This window comes from Spea bombifrons, chromosome 3 (genome assembly GCF_027358695.1).
Source record: "Spea bombifrons isolate aSpeBom1 chromosome 3, aSpeBom1.2.pri, whole genome shotgun sequence".
In the NCBI taxonomy this organism is placed as follows: Eukaryota; Metazoa; Chordata; class Amphibia; order Anura; family Pelobatidae; genus Spea; species Spea bombifrons.
The window spans coordinates 53,326,640-53,347,932 of record NC_071089.1 but is presented as its reverse complement, the minus strand read 5'-3'; the positions used below and the strand labels follow the sequence as shown (position 1 = coordinate 53,347,932).

At 40.3% G+C, this 21,293-nt stretch overlaps 1 protein-coding gene across 3 annotated transcripts in view; it reads right to left on the bottom strand.

Annotated features, from left to right (window-relative positions):
- SCAF8 (SR-related CTD associated factor 8) overlaps positions 1 to 20,647 on the bottom strand; it is a 66,726-nt gene extending 46,079 nt beyond the window's left edge. For 2 of the 3 annotated variants that reach the window (XR_008351193.1, XM_053461274.1), the window contains exons 1-6: positions 20,539 to 20,583; positions 15,265 to 15,309; positions 3,240 to 3,323; positions 1,792 to 1,836; positions 1,183 to 1,344; positions 224 to 374 (exon numbers count right to left, since the gene is read on the bottom strand). Coding sequence is in view for 2 of the 3 variants with exons in the window: in XM_053461274.1 (XP_053317249.1) it covers positions 224 to 374; positions 1,183 to 1,344; positions 1,792 to 1,836; positions 3,240 to 3,323; positions 15,265 to 15,309; positions 20,539 to 20,568 (517 nt within the window). In the remaining variant the exon portion in view is untranslated. Of the gene's footprint in view, positions 1 to 223; positions 375 to 1,182; positions 1,345 to 1,791; positions 1,837 to 3,239; positions 3,324 to 15,264; positions 15,310 to 20,538 lie in introns of all 3 variants that reach the window. The other variant, XM_053461275.1, reaches the window with a different exon arrangement.
- Positions 20,648 to 21,293: the final 646 nt, after the last annotated feature.

Here is a 21,293-nt window from a genome sequence, read left to right as displayed (position 1 = left end):
CTGGGCACTATATCTAGCTAATGAGGATTTACTTAAAGCCCCCCTTAGAGAAATTGAGTTGGACTTGTTGTAGGGCTGAAGACATACAGTCTGTAGCCACATACAGTCTGTAGCATAACTTCCACTGTCAGCAACTATGGTTCGCATCTACTACTATCAGCTAAATATAATATTACAACAATATACACGTCAACTACTCTAAACAAATAAAACCTGAAGATACCTGGTGTGTTAATAGCAGCTGCAGTGCTGGGTAAATTTGGAGTCAAAACAGGAGGAGGAATTCCAGCAGCCATGTCAAGGAGAGGCTGAATAATTTCACTCTTGAACACGTTATTCTTCTGCCACAGGTTTAGAACTCTGACAATTCTACTCTGAATAAAACAAACAGCAAAATGTTTATTCCTAAAAATCTTTTAGTTTCATAACACCGTGCTGTTCTGCTAAAGTTAAACATTTTCACAAATCATTGGAAACATCATTCCTACTAAGACTTGATGTTTAAACTCTTCCTAGACATAATCCCTTAAACATATAACATTTTGATTAATTGACAGTAAAATGCCAAATGGTCATTCTGCCCCTATGTCCTATTTGGGATGTCTTTGATTCTGGCCAATGCAATTTACCCCATCAAATCAAATGTTTAAAAAACGCCAGTATTTTAACTCTTTCCATGCACACATTGAAATCCGGGTATGAATTTACAGCCCTTGGTATATGCCACAGCCAAACAACACCCAATATGTATTCAGCAACATCTCCTGAGTACAGTGATACTACGCATGCATAGGTCTGTTGGAAAGGGGCTAAAAGGCCACATTTGAAAGGAATTTTGACATCTGGTTAGTCTGTGCCATGTCCTATTTGGGACATCTTGGAACCCAGCCAATTCGATTTACCCCATTAAACCATACATTTTTGAACTAGACACCTCAAGGGTATTTCTAATGGTGGTATTTTAACTCTTTGCAAGCCAGGATTTTTGTGAATATATAGTGCTAATTTTGGGCTCCTGCTGCAGTTTTTGGTGTTGCTAAATGCCTCAACTTTGATTGCTTCCTATATCTGCTTAAACTCATGACGTGCCAGGCACCTCAATTGTCGCCAGCTGGATGTTTTGCCGTGAGGTGCCTGGCATGTCAAGGGGTTCATAAAGTAATTTGATTCTGAGGTGCATACCTTGTCATCTGTAGGACAGCGATATAGATTCTGAAATGTGTTGATAATGTTATTGCTAAACCGAGGAGCAAAAACATCCTTGTCTTGACCAAACTGGTGTCTTGATTGCCGTACAATGGAGTCTATCACATACAGTCCTGGAACTTTATACTCTGGTTTACACTGCACAAAGAAAGAAGTAAAATGAACAGTTGAACAAACAGTTCACTATTAAAATCATAGTTCTGCCACAGAAAGTTTTAATTACCCTTTTGCCACTATTTGTGACCAGATGAGGTGGATTATAATTCTGCACTCCCAACAAATCGTTATTTGAATCATATATTTCTGAGCAAAGAAGATGGAAGTAGTGTTACATTACATCTTTGCATTTTTTACCGCCATTATAGTTTTTGCAATATTTTGAAGTGCCTAATATATAAAATTAAGAAGACTGATAACGGTAATCAACGAATGCTGAACAGCAATAGTAAACAACCTCAAACACTAAAACATGGGTGCACACATTCAAAAGATAAAGTCATGATAAAGTGTGTATGTAGTGCAGACTTTAGATATTAGCAGTCCTTATACCATAATATATGCAGGAATGAAGTAGAGGGAAATTACCTTCTGGATGAATTTTTCAACACTCTGAACAACATGCTTGTAAAACTAGAAAAGATGAAAAAACAAACTTTATATTTTCCAGAATAAAAATTGTGCCTTCGCATTATTTCAATGGTTTTGAAGAATAGAAAACAAAAACATATGCAAACCATTTGGCACCTTTGGGGTTTACTTAATAAACCAAGATGAAACATATCGGTTCAAAACCCTTGGAAGACCATCTCTTAAGGTTAGGGTAAGCTAGTCCTACCTGCATAGCAAACTCCTGATGATATTTCCTGTGTGTTATCTCACTGATCATTGTGCACTGGCATAGCCAGCTCAATGCCCTTTTTGATGAGGAACAGGTTTTTATATGTTTATTTTAATCCATGTTCTCTCTTTTTATCCTAAATTTTCATCCTGGTTTTTTGGTCTGGTATCCTAAGTATTTTCTTGGTAATTTAAAATAGATCTCTCATATATGCACATTTTTATACTCTTTTATACATGGATTTCTATACATTGTTCCATTTTTGATGTCTCTCATTGTTTATATATGTATATATACACACACATTATATATATATATATATGTATGTTTATTATACACATTTTTAAACCGTCCTATATACCATTATTAAAGTTGTTCTATCGGGTGTACATTAATATCTTTATTGATTTGCTTATGCAGTATGTATCCGCCCTTTTCCACACCCTATATATCTTAGCACTATATATCTTAGTGCAATTGCTACAGAATCCTGAAGTCGTCTACTGGAAGAAACGCGTTGATTCTTTTTGATCCTATTGGGCTTCCGTAGAGAGAGAGAGAGATGTCCACCTGCCTGTGCCAAATCCAAATCTTTACTCAGTGGCAGTTTCCATTGCATACACCGGACACTGTAGGTCAGTTCATCTCTAGCGTTGTAGACTCTATTCCCCTTGGACTATTACGTGAATAGCCCTGTTTTTCTTCTACCAGTATTTGGATTCAGTCACCACTTGTACATCCAGCGTGCATTACTGTTCCTAGCGCAAGATTAAATACCATTGTTTTCGGAATCTACTTCACTGCTTAGTGTTCAATATCTGCCTTTTGGTTGCTCCATCTGTAATATTGGAGCCACACTTGTGAGTACATTTTCATTATTTTATTTTTTACTTTACACTTTAACATTCATATGCACTTAAATGCATATGATAGCTGCGTGTAGCCTTGTAATTTTTTTTTTGTTCATCCCAAAGCATAGCAAGACTTATTATATCTTCTCTATACATTTGGCATGCTTCCTGTTCGGTCAACCACATCTCCTGGTTAGGGCTGCAAATGCCCAAGTTACTTATCCTGCATCCAGCTCCAATGCTGATTTGGCGCTCCCATTGGGTTTCTATGGTAGTACTTTCTGGCCATCTACTGGCCATTGTTTAATAAGAATTGTTTGCAAGTGCAGAAAAAAGGGACTCACCTTAATGGCTTTAATTGCAGCCTTGGTAATCTGGGTCATTTTAGCCTTGGAAATTGGCGGTTTGTAATCATTCAGCGAGTATAACTGTGAGAAAATGAAAATGTACAAAACATTCATTTAAGACATATCAGTAAAAGACAAAAGAGAGAGAGAAAAATGTTTTCCGTTGCATCCCCATCTTAACCTGATTTAAGAGTAAAGTTAAACTCCTTAAGGATCAACATTATTTTATAATTGAGGACCAAAGCCTTCTCTTCCACAGAGCAGTGTAACATGACGTGAGACAGGGATCTTTTTTTGGTAATAGGCTTCTAATGGCATCGTAGTGATATCACAGGCATCTCATTTGAAACACAGTTTTACTTTTTATTATTTTAAAAAATATCCCTTTTTTATAAAGTAATAAAGGTAGTAGTGAAGTAATATAATATGATATCCCTGTGACTCAAGGCACAAATAACATTTGCAATCACTGTGTTCATCTGAATATGTGCTGATGATAAAAAAAAAAGGTTGGTTTCCCATTCAATTCCCTTTATGAAAAACACAAAACAAAAAGCAAATTACAGAGTAGTTACTATAGCTTAATAATTAACATACAAAACTCTGCAGTCATTGGGACAACTCCAGGTCAGGTCAAGGGCCCTTTCCAAACAATTTTGAACTGGCATAGGGAGACGGGAACGCAGTGGGTTCACATTACCTTAAGTGACCTGGAGTGAAACCTAGGCTGACTGAAAGCTGCAGAACGGCAAAAAAGCTTGAATATCTATGTATAAGTGTATGCGAGCATGAACGTGTATGTGTAAGTGTGTGTTAACGAATCTGTATGTGGAAAGTGTATGTACAAACATGAGTGTGGGTGTGTTTGTGTTAGCATGATATGTGTGAGCATAGATGTGTGTGAGCATGTTTGTGTAAGTGGTGTGGGATCGAGTGTGTGTTTGTGTAAGCATGATATGTGTGAGCATAGATGTGTATGTGTGTTTGTGTGCATGTATGTGTAAGTGGTGTGAGAATGAGTGTGTGTTTGTGTTAGCATGTATGTTTATGTGATGTGTTTGTGTGTGAGCACATATGTGATTGTGTATAAATAAATGTGCGTGTGTTATAATGAGTTATGAAGCTGTTATGGCTGCAAAGGAGGACCAACTATATATTCATGTCTTATGTATTTAAAACGCAACGTCATAAAACTCCCTCTGTTGGTTTAATGCTCAAGTGTCGTAAAACCTTTGTCAATATAGTTTATCTGGCACCTTTCATTGTAAGTGCGCATTATGTGTGTGCTAAACAGGATTTACTCACTAAGGGGAGAGTTGTGGTTGTAACTCCCTCACTACACAGGATGATGGGTCAATGACAACAAGTTCCTCCAGAAAGAAGGGCTGAAATGGCCCTGCATAATGCATAATTCAGGTGGGAAGACCTGGAAGATCTCTCATTGATTTAACCATATATTACACGTGGTCAGCCAAGCTCCCCCTGCATCTTAAATTCATTATGTATAATAAAGTTGGCAATACATTTTATTGCCAAAAGGAAAATACATACGTGCATTAATATAGCACATTAGGCTGTAGCATTTAATACAAGTGTGTATTGTTCATTGTAACAATTACAATATGTTCTAACCCTTTTAGATTAACGTTTCTAACTGTGCTAAATTCTAATAAGCGATTTCATAAGAAACAATGCTTGAAGACTTATGTCTCTGTGCCTTCCAGCAGTAGCAGCTTAACAATGTAATCTAGTTAGTAGGGCTGGTTAATTGATGAATGTGCACATACACCGGGAATGCTATGAACGTACACATTCTCCCAGTGGACATCCTATGCCTGCTTTCAGCACCGTACACATGCCAATGCATGCCTGCACTTAAACCCCTTAACACCCTTACAATCATACACGTGCGCCTATAAAAAGGTGGGCCAAGATGGATGTAGCTTTACGTCATGCCACTTTTTTCACTACAGATTGAATGTAGCAGCGGTTGGCACAAGCACCAGTACACAGTTACTTCATGAATACCCGACTGCTCATTCCCTTAAGGTGGGTGTCAATGCAGACACCCACCGGATGGTCACTTGAGGAGAATAGAGACCAAGGGTCTATATCTTGCTTGGATCTCCTATCCCCCCCGTTGGCCGATTGTACACACTGGGATCAGCAATGCAAGGCTTTGCTCATCACTGTGTCTTCAGTGGAGGGAAGATCAGTGGAGGGAAGATCAGAGGAAAGAGTGATAAACCTTCTTACTGGAAGAGTAAAAAAAAAAAAAAAATTATATATATATATATATATATACCAAAATAAATATCCCATCATTCTATCGCCTTATCACTTAACCACTTAAGCCAGTAGTGTTAAAAATAGTACACTATAGGGTAACATAAGGGATGGATGTGGCTCTCCAGAACACAAAAAATGCAAGGGATGTTGATAAACACAAACTGGAATATTGTTCAGCAGGGGCACCTGGCACTTTAAGCAAAAGTTTAAAAAAGTGTTTATTTATTATAGGTTTTTTATATATTAGCACTCATAATTATTATGTTTTTGTGTTTCTATGGTTTAAAAACACTAGTTGACCTGAAAAAAAAGGATGTATCATTTGTGTGAATACATCAAACACTGATAAAGCAAATTATAAAAATGACAAAATATACAGTATTTAAGGTACTAAAAACCCTCGGTACTAAAAGGGATTAACAGGCTAGAGCAGGGCTTGACAAATTTGTTGTGAATCTAGGAGCCAGCTAAAAAAGTTAGGAGCCAGGAATTTTTTTAAACTAACAGTTGGTCAGGAGTGATCTGATCATCATCAGCCCACTTACTAAACTCACAGCATTTGACCTGGAAGCACCCTGGACTTTCAGGTCAGTGCTGGTTTTTTTTTATTTTTATTTTTTATTATTATTATTTTTTTTTTAACTCTTTCAATGCTGATGTTCCATTGGAGCACATTATTGACTGATATTTAGTCCCCACAAGCTTGTGGGGACAAATGTTAACCCCGCAATGCCACGAATGTGTCATACACAATTGTGGCATTGAAGAGGTTAACGCTGCACTGTCGCTCTCATGGAGCGATCAGGCAGCAGGGGAGGGTTGGGGCTGGTCTCCACACTCATGTGGAGACCGAAGAACCCTCTACCCCTGTCCCTGAAGCTGCCTCTGGCAGCTGGGACGAAATTGCTGGTCTATAGACCAGCCATTGCAGGGGGGAGTCTCTGATGACTGCTGTAGGCTTCCATGTCTACAGGAGTCATCAAAGGGCTTGTGGGGGCTCATTTATTGCTGTTGCAGACCACCAGCAGCAGAGCCCTGTACAAAACGGGAATTAACCCCTAAAATACTGCGGCATTGAAGGGGTTAACGCTGCACTGTCGCTCTCATGGAGCAATCAGGTAGCAGGGGGTGTTGTGTCAGGTCCCCACACTTGTGTAGCGACCAACTCAACACACAACCATCTTCACTGAAGCTGACTGTGGCAGCTGAAAACGCGATTGCTGGTTTTCCTGCCACCGCGTTTTCAGCCTGCAGAATCACTCCGTGGGAGTGATCTCAGGCTCGGGGGTGGGCTCAGAGTGGCTGTGCTGGTCTGTGCTGGTGGTGACGCGGGGGCAATTTTTGGTGGATGTAACAGGCTGACAAACACCAGGTTGACAAACACCTGGGATTTGTCAAGCCCTGGGCTAGAGTGCCATAGTATGTAAAAAAAGAGCCATGAACTACACATGCGTTTTCTCAGAAACACAATATAGTACCCTGACATTAATGGAAGCAGGTTAAAAACTCTGAGCACACAAGGATTTAGGGACTTGCGAGCAAACAAACACAATGAAAGCTGGATAAATGAAGGTATACAATATGAGAAGACACTGGTAAGGTACATATTAATAGAAACTTGGCACAGATGAATAAAAAGACTGATGTGATTTCACCAGCCTTGCCACTGCACAGAAATGCTCTTTTTTACTAAATCATCTGTATTTCATGAAATCAAGAATATGCTACACTGCAACAAGTTTTAAAAGAGACACTCCAGCGTCCATACATTATGTTTAAGCTCTTTTCCGATCAAGTATTTAAAATGAGTCGCATATGTACACTTTTTTCCTTATTCTCTCCCACCTATGCCTTCCTTCTCTTTCTCTCCAACTCTCTCTTTTTGATGCCCCATCCTCTAAACACAACTCTATCCTGCAATCCCTCCCTCCGCATACAAAACTATCTGGCCATTCCTACAAAACGTCGCCAAAACACTCTTCTGATTCCATAGCTGAAGAGTTACACACTTCCGTTGCATTAATATGAGCACAAAAACCGTGCGACGGAAGTTTCACGGAATGGGTTTAATGGCCGAGCAGCTGCATGCAAGCCTCACATCACCAAGTACAATGCCAAGCATCAGATCATGAGTAAAGCACGCCACCACTGGACCCTGGAGCAGGGGAAATGTGTTCTGTGGAGTGACGTATCACAAATGCTAACAAGGAAGACTGTATATAAATTGTTGGCAAGATAGTATTGTGTACCACAGATCATAAATTCTTCCAGTTCTCCTACACATTTGGTGGGACTGCACACTAATTTAACCCTTCTGGTAAGAAATTGATTTCCTCATTCAGCAGATCATGGGAACAGAACTGCCCTCCTCTCCATATCCTACTTCATCATACATAAAAAAACATACACTATATGGAAAATGTATTGGGACACCTGACCATTAGATCAGAAGGGATTTTTATGACATTGCATTCCAAATATATAAACATTAATATGTAGCTGGTTCCACCTTTTGCAGCTATAAAAGCTTCCACTCTTCTTTCCGTGGCAAAAGTATGCTGAAGAGGACATTTTAGACAATGCTATGCTTCCACATGTTTGTGAGAACAGTTTAGGGACGGCCCTTTTCTATTCCAGATGAACTGGAACGGAGACTGTGAGCCAGGCTTTCTCATCCAACATCAGTGCCCGACCTCACAAATGCCCTACTGGATGAATGGGCAACAATTCCCACAGAAACCCTCCAAAATCTTGTGGAAAGCCTTCCTAGAAGAGTGGAAGCTGCTATAGCTGCAAAGGGGGGGGGGGGACAAACTACACATTAATCTCTATGTATTTAGAATGCAACGTCCCTGTTGGTGTAACGGTCAGGTGTAATACTTTTGTCAATACAGCATACACACGCACACGCTGTATGGTTTTGGTTCAAAGCCTTTAGTTGGAAACAGTAGTATTCATATATGTCCCCATACTTTCCACAGAATTCCAAAAAAAAGATACATGGTATGTATTGATATATAGCTATACGAGTATTCTGGTTTTATATTTTAAATTACTGGTTATGTGTACCAATAAGGTTTCAAAAGTTTACTCAAACAAAAAGTTAGAGAAAAATGCTAAAATTGCAATTGCAGTTTTGTTATTATAAAAATGAAGTTTGGCTCCTAATTCTACATAAGATTGGTGAAACAATAAGCCCCATTTAACCAACGCCTGCTATAAGTCTGGAAGTTATCCTGAAGCATACTCATCTTAAAGAGACACTTTAGCCATCATATGCACTTTAATACAGTTGATAGCTGAGCCGTCCCTTTCAATTTCTGTGTGGTACCTGTTGCATGGGGGGGGGTTGCATAATCTCTCATATACATTTGCCCCTTTCCCCACAACACAGCCAAACACATCTCAGTAGTTGGGTCTAATGAGACCTGAACCCAGGTGGTAGCCCTTCCTTTTAACTCTTTAATGCCTGTACTGATTTGAATGAGTTTCATCAAGGGGTGATAAATACCCTCTGATCTGATAACATAGTGACTCTGAAATAACCTTCCACTAAGGTTGGACGAGGATGGAGCAGCTCGTGAAATATCATGAAAGGGGCAGATGACAATGGAAGCAACATACTGAAAAATACTGAAAGGGGTAAACATCATCATTGCAGGGAAAGAAGGTAAGGAGCAATATACATACATGCACCTGTTTTCCATGGGTGAGTGGCTTGTGATTACAGGCTTTTTAGGACCCAAGATTGTCTAAACTGTTGCCATAACTTGGCCCTCAAAGATGCTATACTAGGATCCAATAAGCTGGACACTAACGCTACTTACTCATAGTAGGTAAGCAGGATAAGCATAGACTCTTAAAGGTCAATGCCATAGTGATTGCATGGAAGATGACCTGAGAATTGTAGGTATTGGGGGGAACAAGAGTTCTCAAAGCAGCAAACCCACTGAAACCCAAACAACTCTGAAACCAACCTCAATGGCTTCAAATCCATATATAAAAGAAATGGTAGGTATAGTTTATGGCTAACCAGATGTTATCAACGCCTTACAAACAATGCCTGTACTAAACAACAATGAAATGTGCATGTGATAGCTCAGTGGTTCCCTCTGCAACCGTAAAGGGCCAGATGCAAATGCAATGCTTGGGGGAATTCTGTAGAATCCCCCATAGGCATTTTCCCCTTTCCACAACCCCAGCTGCCTGCCGTGCCGGAGGTGAGTCTCAAGCAGCCAATCAGGGGGTGTTCTGCGGCAACTGCTCCTAAAGTGTGGGTTTTATTTTTGTTTATACACCCTTCACAGGCCCAGGGTTTTATTTTTATTTATTTTTTTATATCCAAAAAGCATCGTGTGATTGGGCATTCCTTATTTGACGGCGCACACGTCCCTGAAGCTGCAACTAAGTCAGGGCCTACCGGTACGGCATAAGGGGGGCCTTGGCATAGCCGTTAATGACGCACTGGTACATCCCAAGGAGCGTGAAGGGTAAGAACCGTTATAAAGGTATACTTGTAAATAAGATTACAGAGGTATATTTAGTGTAGTATAAAACAAAAAGGAGAACAGAAGTTTGCAATAGCTAGAAAAATGTATGCACCAGTTTTCCATGTAGTTTAAGAAAATAACAACACGTTTGTGACTCACTCCTTTAAATTACTCTCATTTTTAGGAGGAAGAATTACGTTTTAGCTTTTATAAGGGTGAAAGGGAAGTAAGTGGCATTTTAGACAATTTTGTGTCTTAATGTAAGTTTTCCCACTGTTTACAATAAGATAACATAGGGGTTTACTTAAAATAAAACTCATTCTTGTGCAAGGGACACAGCGAAAAGTATATTAAAGCAAGGGTCTTTATTTTAGAGCTATCCAGAAACAAGGCAACCAAATCCATCTTATTTGCACGATTCCACATAAACGGATATGTAAAATTTCCCTAAAGAGCGGAAACAAATGAATGTATTACATCTAGATATAGTTCGCGCTCAGGGCAGTTTTGGAGATATATTTTAAGGTTTATCCCAGCTAACATCTAATCAATTTACTGTCTTGAAATCATCTCCCTTCTCTCTCAGCCACCATTACAAAAAGCTGAATCAACTTATAAGTGCACTCCATAAGTAACTTTTCACCTGTATATTGTGCCAATTCTCTGTTAGTGTACCCTACCATCCACATGTGCATCGCAAGCTTATGTTTTTAATGGGCAGGCGAATTAAGGGGGTAATAATAATGCATATCCTGGCAACAGGGAGGCAGATGGTTGGTTCCATGGCACAGCATTGGCTGCGACTTGGTCACCACAAGCCTGTGGGACCCGAAGACACGCATTAACTCTTTAATTGCCGCAACTGATGCGGGGTAGCGCTGCACGGTCACTCCCGTGCAGGATGGGGAGGTCAGGGCTGGTCTCCACACACTTATGTGGGGTGTAAGATACCCTGGATATCACCCTAGAAGTTGCATTTGGCAGCGGAGATGGGGCCTCCAGTAAGCAGACAATAAGTGTTAACACTACACAATCCCTCTGATGGGAGCGATCCTGAAACAACATTTTTACTCTGGTATAATGCGCACCCCCCCCTTTTAAGGACTCATTAAAAAGGGTTACACTGTGGTTAATATATCTGAGATTTAGCAGTAGATTTAGAGATCTTAGGGAAGGGATTCATAGGAATTTTAATTCAATTAAGATATTTATGAGCTGGGTCTGACACAGGCACATATTGAGTCTGGTGTTTAACCATGTTAAATTAATGGAAACATATTTCTTAAGTGAGATGTGAAATCCAGACCATGCCAAAATAATAACTGCATGGTTTTGAAATATAAATAATAAAATATATATATATATATATATATATATATATATATATATATATATATACACATATACATACATACACACGTTATACTATGTCCAAATAAACTCCCATTTGTATTGGTATACAAAGAAAAGTTCTGCCTGTTTTTTGTATAAAGTTAGTGTTCGCCGCCGGTGCCAGCAGAGGATCGGGGATGCAGAGATACCCGCCAATGCTGCTTTGGCTAGATTGAGAGGTTGCCACTGGGCAAATGCACCAAGCAAAACACAGCTCAGTTTGCAGAAGGTGACAAAAGCACATTGCCCCACTTATCCACGCAGAAAAAATTAACCAAAAGTCATTAAGATCAAAAGTAATAAGAAATTACTGTACTTCTGAACACAGAATGCCCTGAAATAAAAGAAGAAAATGACAGAAAGAAGCTCTTATGACGGAGCCCTTGCTTGGTTTTAAAGGTACGGCCTAATCTTTTCTGATGTAGTATCAAGAATGCCATTCAAATGGATCTTTCAATGTATTAGTAATTAATTACTACTACTACTACTATTGGATGGATAACATCCAGCTTTTCAATTTCAACAACGTAACAGAAAACAAAAAGTGTAATCATCCAGCCCACGTACTTCAGCCAAATAAGAAACGGGTGCGATAAATATTATAATAGATTAAAGATGAAATATTTCTAAATGCGAATTAGTTTCATAACCATTTACCTGGAAATAATCAGTTTTATTTAAAAAAAATATATATATCTACTAGGGCTGCAACTAACGATTATTTTAATAATCGATTAGTTGGCCGATTATTTTTTCGATTAATCGATTAATCGGATAAAAAAAAACAATATGCAAATTTTTCGTTTATTTAAAATAATTTAATGAACTGGATGTTAAAAAACAACTTAAAATTTACATTAACATTCTTATTTTGTTATGATGTAATAAAAAACAATATTTACAAAGTACAAGAACCCAAACACTATTTATGAAACAAAATAACCCCAAACATTCTGAGAAGAGGTGGACTATTACTGTTCAAGAAACTTTGCCCCAGCCCTGGCACTTTGCACCCAGCACTTTGCACTTTCCACCCAGCACTTTGCACCCAGCCCTGGCACTTTGCACCCAGCACTTTGCACCCAGCACTTTGCCCCAGCCCTGGCACTTTGCATCCAGCACTTTGCACCCAGCACTCAGCACTTTGCACCCAGCCCTGGCACTTTGCACCCAGCACTTTGTACCCAGCACTTTGCCCCAGCCCTGGCACTTTGCACCCAGCCCTGGCACTTTGCAGCCAGCCCTGGCACTTTGCACCCAGCACTGGCACTTTGCACCCAGCACTGGCACTTTGCACTGTGCCCCTGTACCCAGTCTCCAACTCTGCCCTGCACCCAGCCCTGCCCCCACATTCTGCCCTGCCCCCACACTCTGCCCTGCACCCACTCTGCCCTGCACCCACACTCACACCCTGCCCTGCATCCCCACCCCCACTCTGCCCTGCACCCAGTCTCCCACTCTGCCCTGCACCCACACTCACACCCTGCCCTGCATCCCCACCCCCACTCTGCCCTGCACCCAGTCTCCCACTCTGCCCTGCACCCACACTCACACCCTGCATCCCCACCCCCACTCTGCCCTGCACCCAGTCTCCTGCCCTGCACCCCCACTCACACCCTGCCCTGCATCCCCTGAAACCCCACCCCCACCCCGCCGTGGACCCCCACCCCCGCGAATCGCTCTGTGCGAGTGGCTCCATTCGCACAGAGCGATTCGCTCTGTGCGAGTGGCTCTGTGCGATCTGTGCACATAGACATGAAGAATACTTACCTCCGGAACGCGTCACATCCGTCACGTAGTTAAAAGAAGGCGGAGACTGCAGAGCGTGTAGCAGAAGCGGGGAACGCTCGCGGAGGTAAGTAAAAGGAGCCGAGTGCTCCAACAACGAATCGATCACTCGATTAATCGATAACGGAAATCGTCGACAACGATTTCCGTTATCGATTATTATCGATTTTATCGATTCGTTGTTTCAGCCCTAATATCTACTAGGATATAGTACTCAAACTCAGTTTTGCCACCTTTTGTATGAAGATAACACATGCAAGTAAATAAATTCAATTAAATCTAATAAAGTATTAACTGGGGGCACTCAAGATCATTTAAACATAGAACGGTCGCTGTGATTCATTCACCCAACAGTCCAGGGAAGATAATTTCCTTCGCGGAAAATCTATTGTAGTGTTTAAAGGGGAAACCCTGCTGTTCTAATGGTGAAAATGTGCTTTATCAAACCAACTCATTTTCATCTTCCATGGGTATTCCAAGCTTGGGTTCGGCGGAGCTCCCAGGACTTATTCTCTGGGTACCAGCAGCAGCTTGCAGAAAAAGAGATGCTCAGTGAATGGTAACGGGTGGTAACTCTGGAGAGTTATAGTTAAAGAGTACAATGTTACACTGCAGAAAGCATAGCTTTTAGAGAAGCTACAGAAGGGAGATCTGCAAGTCCCTCTCCTTCAGTACCCTTGGGTTCAGCTGGAGACATGGAACAAGTCAGACAAGAGACTGAGCTTAGTGATACTTTATCATTTTTGTTTTATGTGAAAACGCTAACTTTCAGGCTAAACGTCAGCCAACCTAGTAAAGATTCTAACAAACCAGAGCTTCATTCCACTTCTATTACACTGACCTTAAATCGCTACTTGAAATATTCCTAAAAAGCAGATGTAACATCAGGTGACATCCGGCCCACAGCCTTTCCGCAATGGATTCAGACTCTCTCATTATATATGTACTAATTGCACTTAATAAAGGAGCTAAAAGAAAACACCCCAAATAATATATTGCTATAAAGTCATGCATTAATAGACTAGATATAACAGGTAGGGACAAAATGCAGCATTCTAGCTATGGGTTAACTACAAATGCCCTGATGTTTTATTTATTGGCCGACAACTACAACTGGAGTGCCAACCATTTTCACGTCAAAGAATTGTATAGGTTACACTATTCTTGCCCACGTAGAAAAATGTTTCTCTGGTATATATATATATATGTATATTAAAACAATCACAACTAAACTCCTAATGCACTTATAAAGCAGAGCTGGCCAAATCCCAGATGCAAGGTTGTCATGGCGACACATGAAACAGCTTTATACAGTTGCTTAGTGCGGTGGGCAGAGCCTGCATTTACTGAGCTCGCAATGCTCCGGTAGTAGTGGGACAGCGCCTGGATCCCCGATGCGGAGCAAATTTGTCAAGCTTAGATTAGACAATTTAAATACATTGGTCACAACTGAGTTTCTAATACTATGCAAGGCCATCAACAATGCAACATTAACATTAAACAGGAACACGCCAAGAATGTTCAGATATATTTGTATACAAGGTAACATTATCGCTATATACATTAAACAAAACAGACATCGTAGTTTAGTCACTGATGTCCTTGTAAAGAAAACAATCCTTACAGCACAAAAAAAAGGTACTGCTAGTTATGTAGCAATAGATATAACTGTACGATTTGCAACATCACGATTATAGTCACCACTGGTGGCTGTATCCGATACTAGCCAGCGAACACTAAAAAAGGCAACATAGTACTAAGCGATCCTAAAGTAGGCAGCAACTTGATCTTTAGTAAAGAATTTTTATCAACCACAAAGAGAAAAATGTAAAAACACTAATGAAAGGAACGTGTAACAAGCAGCTGGGTCGAATCTGATGAAAAGCAGTAAATAAAAGCCACAATACCACCTATTCTCTATAAGGTTTCCATAGACTGTTGCTATATATCTCACTATACTGGTTAAAAGCAACAAAACATTTGGTAATATACACGGATAGCTCAACATAAAATGCACATGCAGAAATTATTTCAGTTACAGGTTTCTTATAAAATAGTCAAACCTGACTAGATCGATATAGGGGCACTTCTATACCCTGATGTCGACCCTAGAAAAGATGACACATTTGATTAGACACGGGAACCAAACACATCATTTAAGCAGTACTTAAAACAACACAATGCCTAGTCCAAGTACAATCGGTGATAACATTAGGCTAAAGATCTATAGCACGGGATCTTCCTGAAACACCATTTTTAATGAACGAAAAGGGAGTCATTATTTTCTACAATACATTTCCCAGCAGGTCCGGACTGGCTATCAGTGCCCAGTGGGTGCTGGCCAAGAGAGCCACACATATCCACCCATCAGTCGCACTTCTGTCAAGTGCCAGGGCCTACCTGTCATCACCAGTCCGGACCTGTTTCACAGTGACATATTTTTCAGTGTAAAAATCAAAGATCACATGTATTTCTTAAAAAAAAAATTACCTGCTTAATAAAGCTAACAATATTCTCATTTTCCTGCACAGTGGTAAAAGACTAAATGCCTCGGCCTACAGAGAAAGGACTTAAAGGGACAGTAACGCTTAGCTAATGGGACAGATGCCGTGTTATTACACAGCTGATATTAACATCATAACAGGCTTCATTTTATATCTTGAGTGAGCTGAGCACCAACTACCAGTTGCTTGGAAATAAACGCAACAGGCGGTAATTCAATCACAACTAATAGCTAAACTTTTAAGATCCGTTTTTTTACATCTCAGGCACAGGTCACAATACAAGGGGCTTCAAACTCTACATCCTGAGAGAGACGGCAAACCGAGAGTTTTGCACATACTTGTTTAATAAATGGACGGCCTTTTGGTTGAAATGCCTGTTCTAAAGCAGAGGTATAAAAAAAAACTAAAGTCCTATTTACATCCGCTGGCAAACCCAGAAAGAACGTTATTGCCCAAAACAGTGCTTTCTGCATTAACATAATGCAGAGTTGGCTTCCTTTCGCAATTTCTTTACAGAACACAATATAAGGGGGACCGTTTCCTACAAAGCTTTTATTACTAAAAGTACCTATGGCTTGTAATAATGATTAGGTACATACAGAGAACTAGACTGTAAGAGGAAAATTAGCACCTATTCACTAATAGGAATAGTTAAAGGAATATTAGTCATGGGTTGTTTCCCCCCCCCCTCGCTTTTACCATCTTATTGAGATTCAGCACACATTTCTTGGGCCACAAAAAGCTATCGTGTCAGATTTCTATGAGAAATGGATGCTGATTGGTAAAGTCTGCGCTCCTGGTGCTTGCACAAGAGCAGTAACCTAGAATTACAGGTCATCTGTGTTCATTCATTGAGCCGGTGATGTCAGTGGGATGCGAGAGAAACAGCTGTACTGACAACAGGCCACAAAGTAAATATTGTTTGCCTGCCTGAACCCTAAACAGAAATGGGATGATACAGTCCACGTAAGAAGTACGTATCATACCGACCATTTCAGGTTATAGCCCATACAGCACAGTGCTTAGTCGCAGAACATTATACTAATGCAAAGTTGATTAGCTCAACATATGCATATGATAGCTGTGTGGCACCACATAGCGTCCCTCTTACAAATGCACGGGCAACTCTGCATAATCCACTCATTTGCATTTACCACTTTAGCCGCCCCTCCAGCGGCCGCACACGTCCCCCTACAAGTGATATGCTCACCCCAGCACTGCCCCCCCTGTGTGTATGAGCAGAAAGCACCCCCTTTGTCTGAAGAGAGTGCTTTCCTGTCACTGAATCGCTGGCCCACAGAGGAGGAGGGCAGCTGCAGGGTTGCAGCTTCAACCTCAAGGAAGCCTCCATCCCCTCCAATTTTGGAACAATGTATATTAGAGAATGTACTTTCATAAGGTTTCTATTTTCTCTCCGGGACAGGGGGTAAAACATTAAAATTCTCCAGTGACCGAGATGAGGTTTATTTTCTGAAAGATTGGTAAAATACATTGAAATCGCATTATAATGTACTGCTAGTTATTGTATGAAAATGCAATATTGTTATGATTTGCTAGTTGCATCTTATCTAGAGATGTCAGTGTGACTTAGTAACACGAATGCGTGTGAATATTAAGTATTATTTATGGTCCCATACAAGACACATTTCTATTGCTAGGAGTCCAAAGTGACTGATTCCAGCCTCCATCTCTGTATTAGCATGAAAAGGCCCAATTGAGTGCTATTCATCTTAAGCGGGACCATCAGGGACAGTAAGCTGTTCCTTTAACCTGCTATCCAAGCTCGGCTTGAACACAATGCATACTTGGTCTCGAAAGCTCGCAATTAAGCTCTCGGTTAGCCAATAAATGGTATCATTTTAACTATACTTTTCTCCAATGTACAATTTGAAGAGCACAAAACACACCAGTAAATAATGAAGCTTTCAAGCCTCACTTACCAGGAAAATACTAAAATGTTTCACTCACTGATTTATCTAAATATTACATATAAAAATATATAAATAACTAAATTGACGGCTATTTATTGCACAAAATGCTGCTGCATCTCCGCTATTTAGTATATTAGGCGTGTTAAATTGGGACATCTCCCTAAACATTAAAGCTGTAAGCCATAGTATAGTTTTCAAAACGCAGGGATAATTTTAACATTTTAGCACCAAAACCACTATTTCAATAACTATATTATCCCTCAAAGTGTATTCACTGATTTGGGTCTGTAAGCCGGAAAAGGATAAGATGCTTATTACCTATTTTCTCCCCTGATCTAAGAGTTGCTAAGGAACAATTCTATCTGGTGTTTATTGCTATTCACACGTTGTTAAATTAGCAGCTCTGTACATTTTGGATTATAAACAGCAAAATCAACAGGTTTTAACGTATGCTGTGTTTTAAATTGTAATCTTGCGAGCAGGCTCCTCTTTACCTAATGTACCTGTTCAACTAAATCTGTCCATTCTAGTTTTTTCACACCATTTAAAAGGCATGTATTGTAAGAAGTGCTGCATAACTTATCTAAAGAAAAAATGGTTCTGTAATTACACTTTTCCTGTATATGTACTTTCCTAATAACTATATTATTTGGGAAAAACAACAAATCTCTTCCACCTTTATTTTATCATCTTATCTTCCCCTTTTCCACTTGGTTAAAGCATAAAAGTATTAATTTAATAAAAACTCTGCAGTCATAGACTTAGCAGCACATTAGAAGGGGCAGCGAGGCACAATGCCTATACATAATTTTTGGTTTATTTTGGGGGGAAAAGGAGGAAGTAAGTTTTGGAGAAATGTTAGAACAAGAGGTTGTAATCTCAAAACTAGAAGGTCAGAGGTTTAGATGTAATGTAAGGACGTTTTACTTTACTATAAGGGTGGTAGGCAAGTAAGTGGAACAGCCTCCCAAAGAAGAGCCTCCACACCGCTCCTGTTACCCGGAGATTCTCCGTGCTGACCCGGAGAAGCCGAGTTCCCAGGTATGTTAGTGACACCTGCCATGCGCAAAAAGCATTCCAACTGATTTCAACGGACACGCTTCATGCCACTGATTGGCTTCTTCAGGCAGCCAATCAGTGATGGGAAAAAATCTGGTACACTGAGGAGCTTCTCCTAAATGATGTCATACTTTAATATTCATTCTTCATTTGAGGGCTGCATGGGACACAGGAGTGTCTCCAAGATGAAATGCATGTTTTAATGAGCGAACAGCTATGCCATTCTCTTCTTGCGTGCCAAATTAGATTTTTCATTTTTTCTTTATACGTTTCTAGATTCCTAGTGAAGCTGTAAAATCTGATTCAAGCAGGAATTATCCACATTTAGGTTAACCCGGTGTTTTGTAAAACAAATTATGATTTGCCAAACCAGATTCCTCTTGGAAACATAATATGCTGCAAGTTAATTGAATAACTATGCTATGCCACGGAAAAGTGGTAGGAAACAATAAATCGATCTAAACGCTTAGTACAGTTTTAATCTTCAACTGCCCTTAAAACCAGTTCAGACCATACGTTAGTCTGCAGCCACCCACATGTATTAGTCTTCCAAGTGTTAAATATATGGATTATTAGTATTAAATGTAAATTATTTTTATTGAACTGTGATTCTTTACATAGTAAAAGAAAGCATATTTAGCCATTCATTCATGAAAAGTTCAAGAAAACTCTGTAGGATTATGAATAGAAGTTTAACTATTTGTAAAAGTTCTCCTTTTCTTGTAACAGCTATGATGTATAACCACATCACGGGGATCTTAGATTTAGTAACAAATTGTGACGAAGACTTGGTTTGAGGAAAGAATTTCTAAAGCATGCATTTTCTGTACACAAGAACAGGGATGTATTTGACTGATAGTAAAAATAATACTTTTATATAAATGTTACGTGTTCAAGGAAAAACAAATGTAAGGGGCACCACTCCAAAACATAAACAATCATTAGTTATTTCAAAATACATATGTAACTAATTCTAATCAGAGTCTTAAAGCAGGAAAACGGGCAGCATAGATGAGCCGAATGGTTCTTGTATGCCGTCAAATTCTGTCCCTATATGTATTTAAATATAAGAAGGGTTTCTATTTTCTCTCCGGGACAGGGGGTAAAGCATTAAAATTCTCCAGTGACCGAGATGAGGTTTATTTTCTGAAAGATTGGTAAAATACATTCAAATCGCATTATAATGTATTGCTAGTTATTGTATGAAAATGCAATATTGTTATGATTTGCTAGTTGCATCTTATCTAGAGATGTCAGTGTGACTTAGTAACACGAATGCGTGTGAATATTAAGTATTATTTATGGTCCCATACAAGACACATTTCTATTGCTAGGAGTCCAAAGTGACTGATTCCAGCCTCCATCTCTGTATTAGCATGAAAAGGCCCAATTGAGTGCTATGCTATGTATCCAGTAGCGGGGTGTCTTGGCGGCAGTGATGTCCGTGTAATAATGTAACGTAGTTTGTCACTATGGGCTATGCATGTCTGGAGCACACAGAGGGGCCTAGCACACTGCACAGGCCTGGACGAGGCACCGCGCAGGGGTATCCGGCACAGCCGCAGCACATTCCATAGAAACGAACTTGAGCCCAGAAATACCGGCACGTCTACATAGAAACGGGCCATTTGAAATAAAACGACTGCGAGGACTACGGACAGGGGCGAATAAATACCACAGAACGAACGAACACAGCGGGGCCCGTGTCGCTCGCGCACTGTAAAAAAACCCAACCCAAATCAAGAGGGGGAGGAAGAGCCGCTGTCCCCAGAGTGCGAGTATCGAAAGGCGAGAGAGAAAAAGAGCGTATGATGTGAATATGGAGGGATCTAGGGATACAAACCTCGCTGTTAAAGGTTTTGACGGCCTCCATGTTGTCGGGTGATGTAGAAACGCCGTGTTGTTTGGAGGAGGAGGCGACGAGTGGAGGACGGCGCCACAGAGCAGGAGGAGGGGATGGCAGAGGAAGGAGGAGTGACACGCAGTGTGTGGGAAGAGGGAGGGCGAGGAAGTGCTAGCGAGTGTGTGAGGGAGGGTGAGCGGCGATGCGAGATTTATTCCCCTTATGCAGAAAGCACTTTGAGCTTCATATTTTAAGGTTTAGCTGCGAATTCCTGCGCAAACTACCGATCAGATCCCGCCAGCTGACATGGACCAGAGCAGACGTAAACGGAAAAACGGAAACGTGTCTGCTTTTTTGTGCAACGCCTCAGCCTCACTGGCTGAGGTAACGCGATCTTTATACGACGAGGCTGCTGTGTTTGCTCTGCGTTCTAGGCAGCAATGTGTTAACACGCATTGTGGAGACTGAAGCTGCGTGTACATACATGCAGCTCCAGTAATAACAATAACAAAACGCAGGCGGAAGAGAGGTGTCACATTGTCGATGCTTGCTACCCGCCATTTTTGAATCGGGCGCTTAAATGTGTATGTAGACACAAAGGTACTAATATGATGTAAAAACGGGTAAAGTTACAGATTTATTGCTTTTTTAGCATAATGTCCCAATTTTACAAGCGATATTTTCTATATGATACGTAAATAAGTACTTAAATAATAAATACAGATCCTGAATTACAATATCAGTTTTACGGCAGG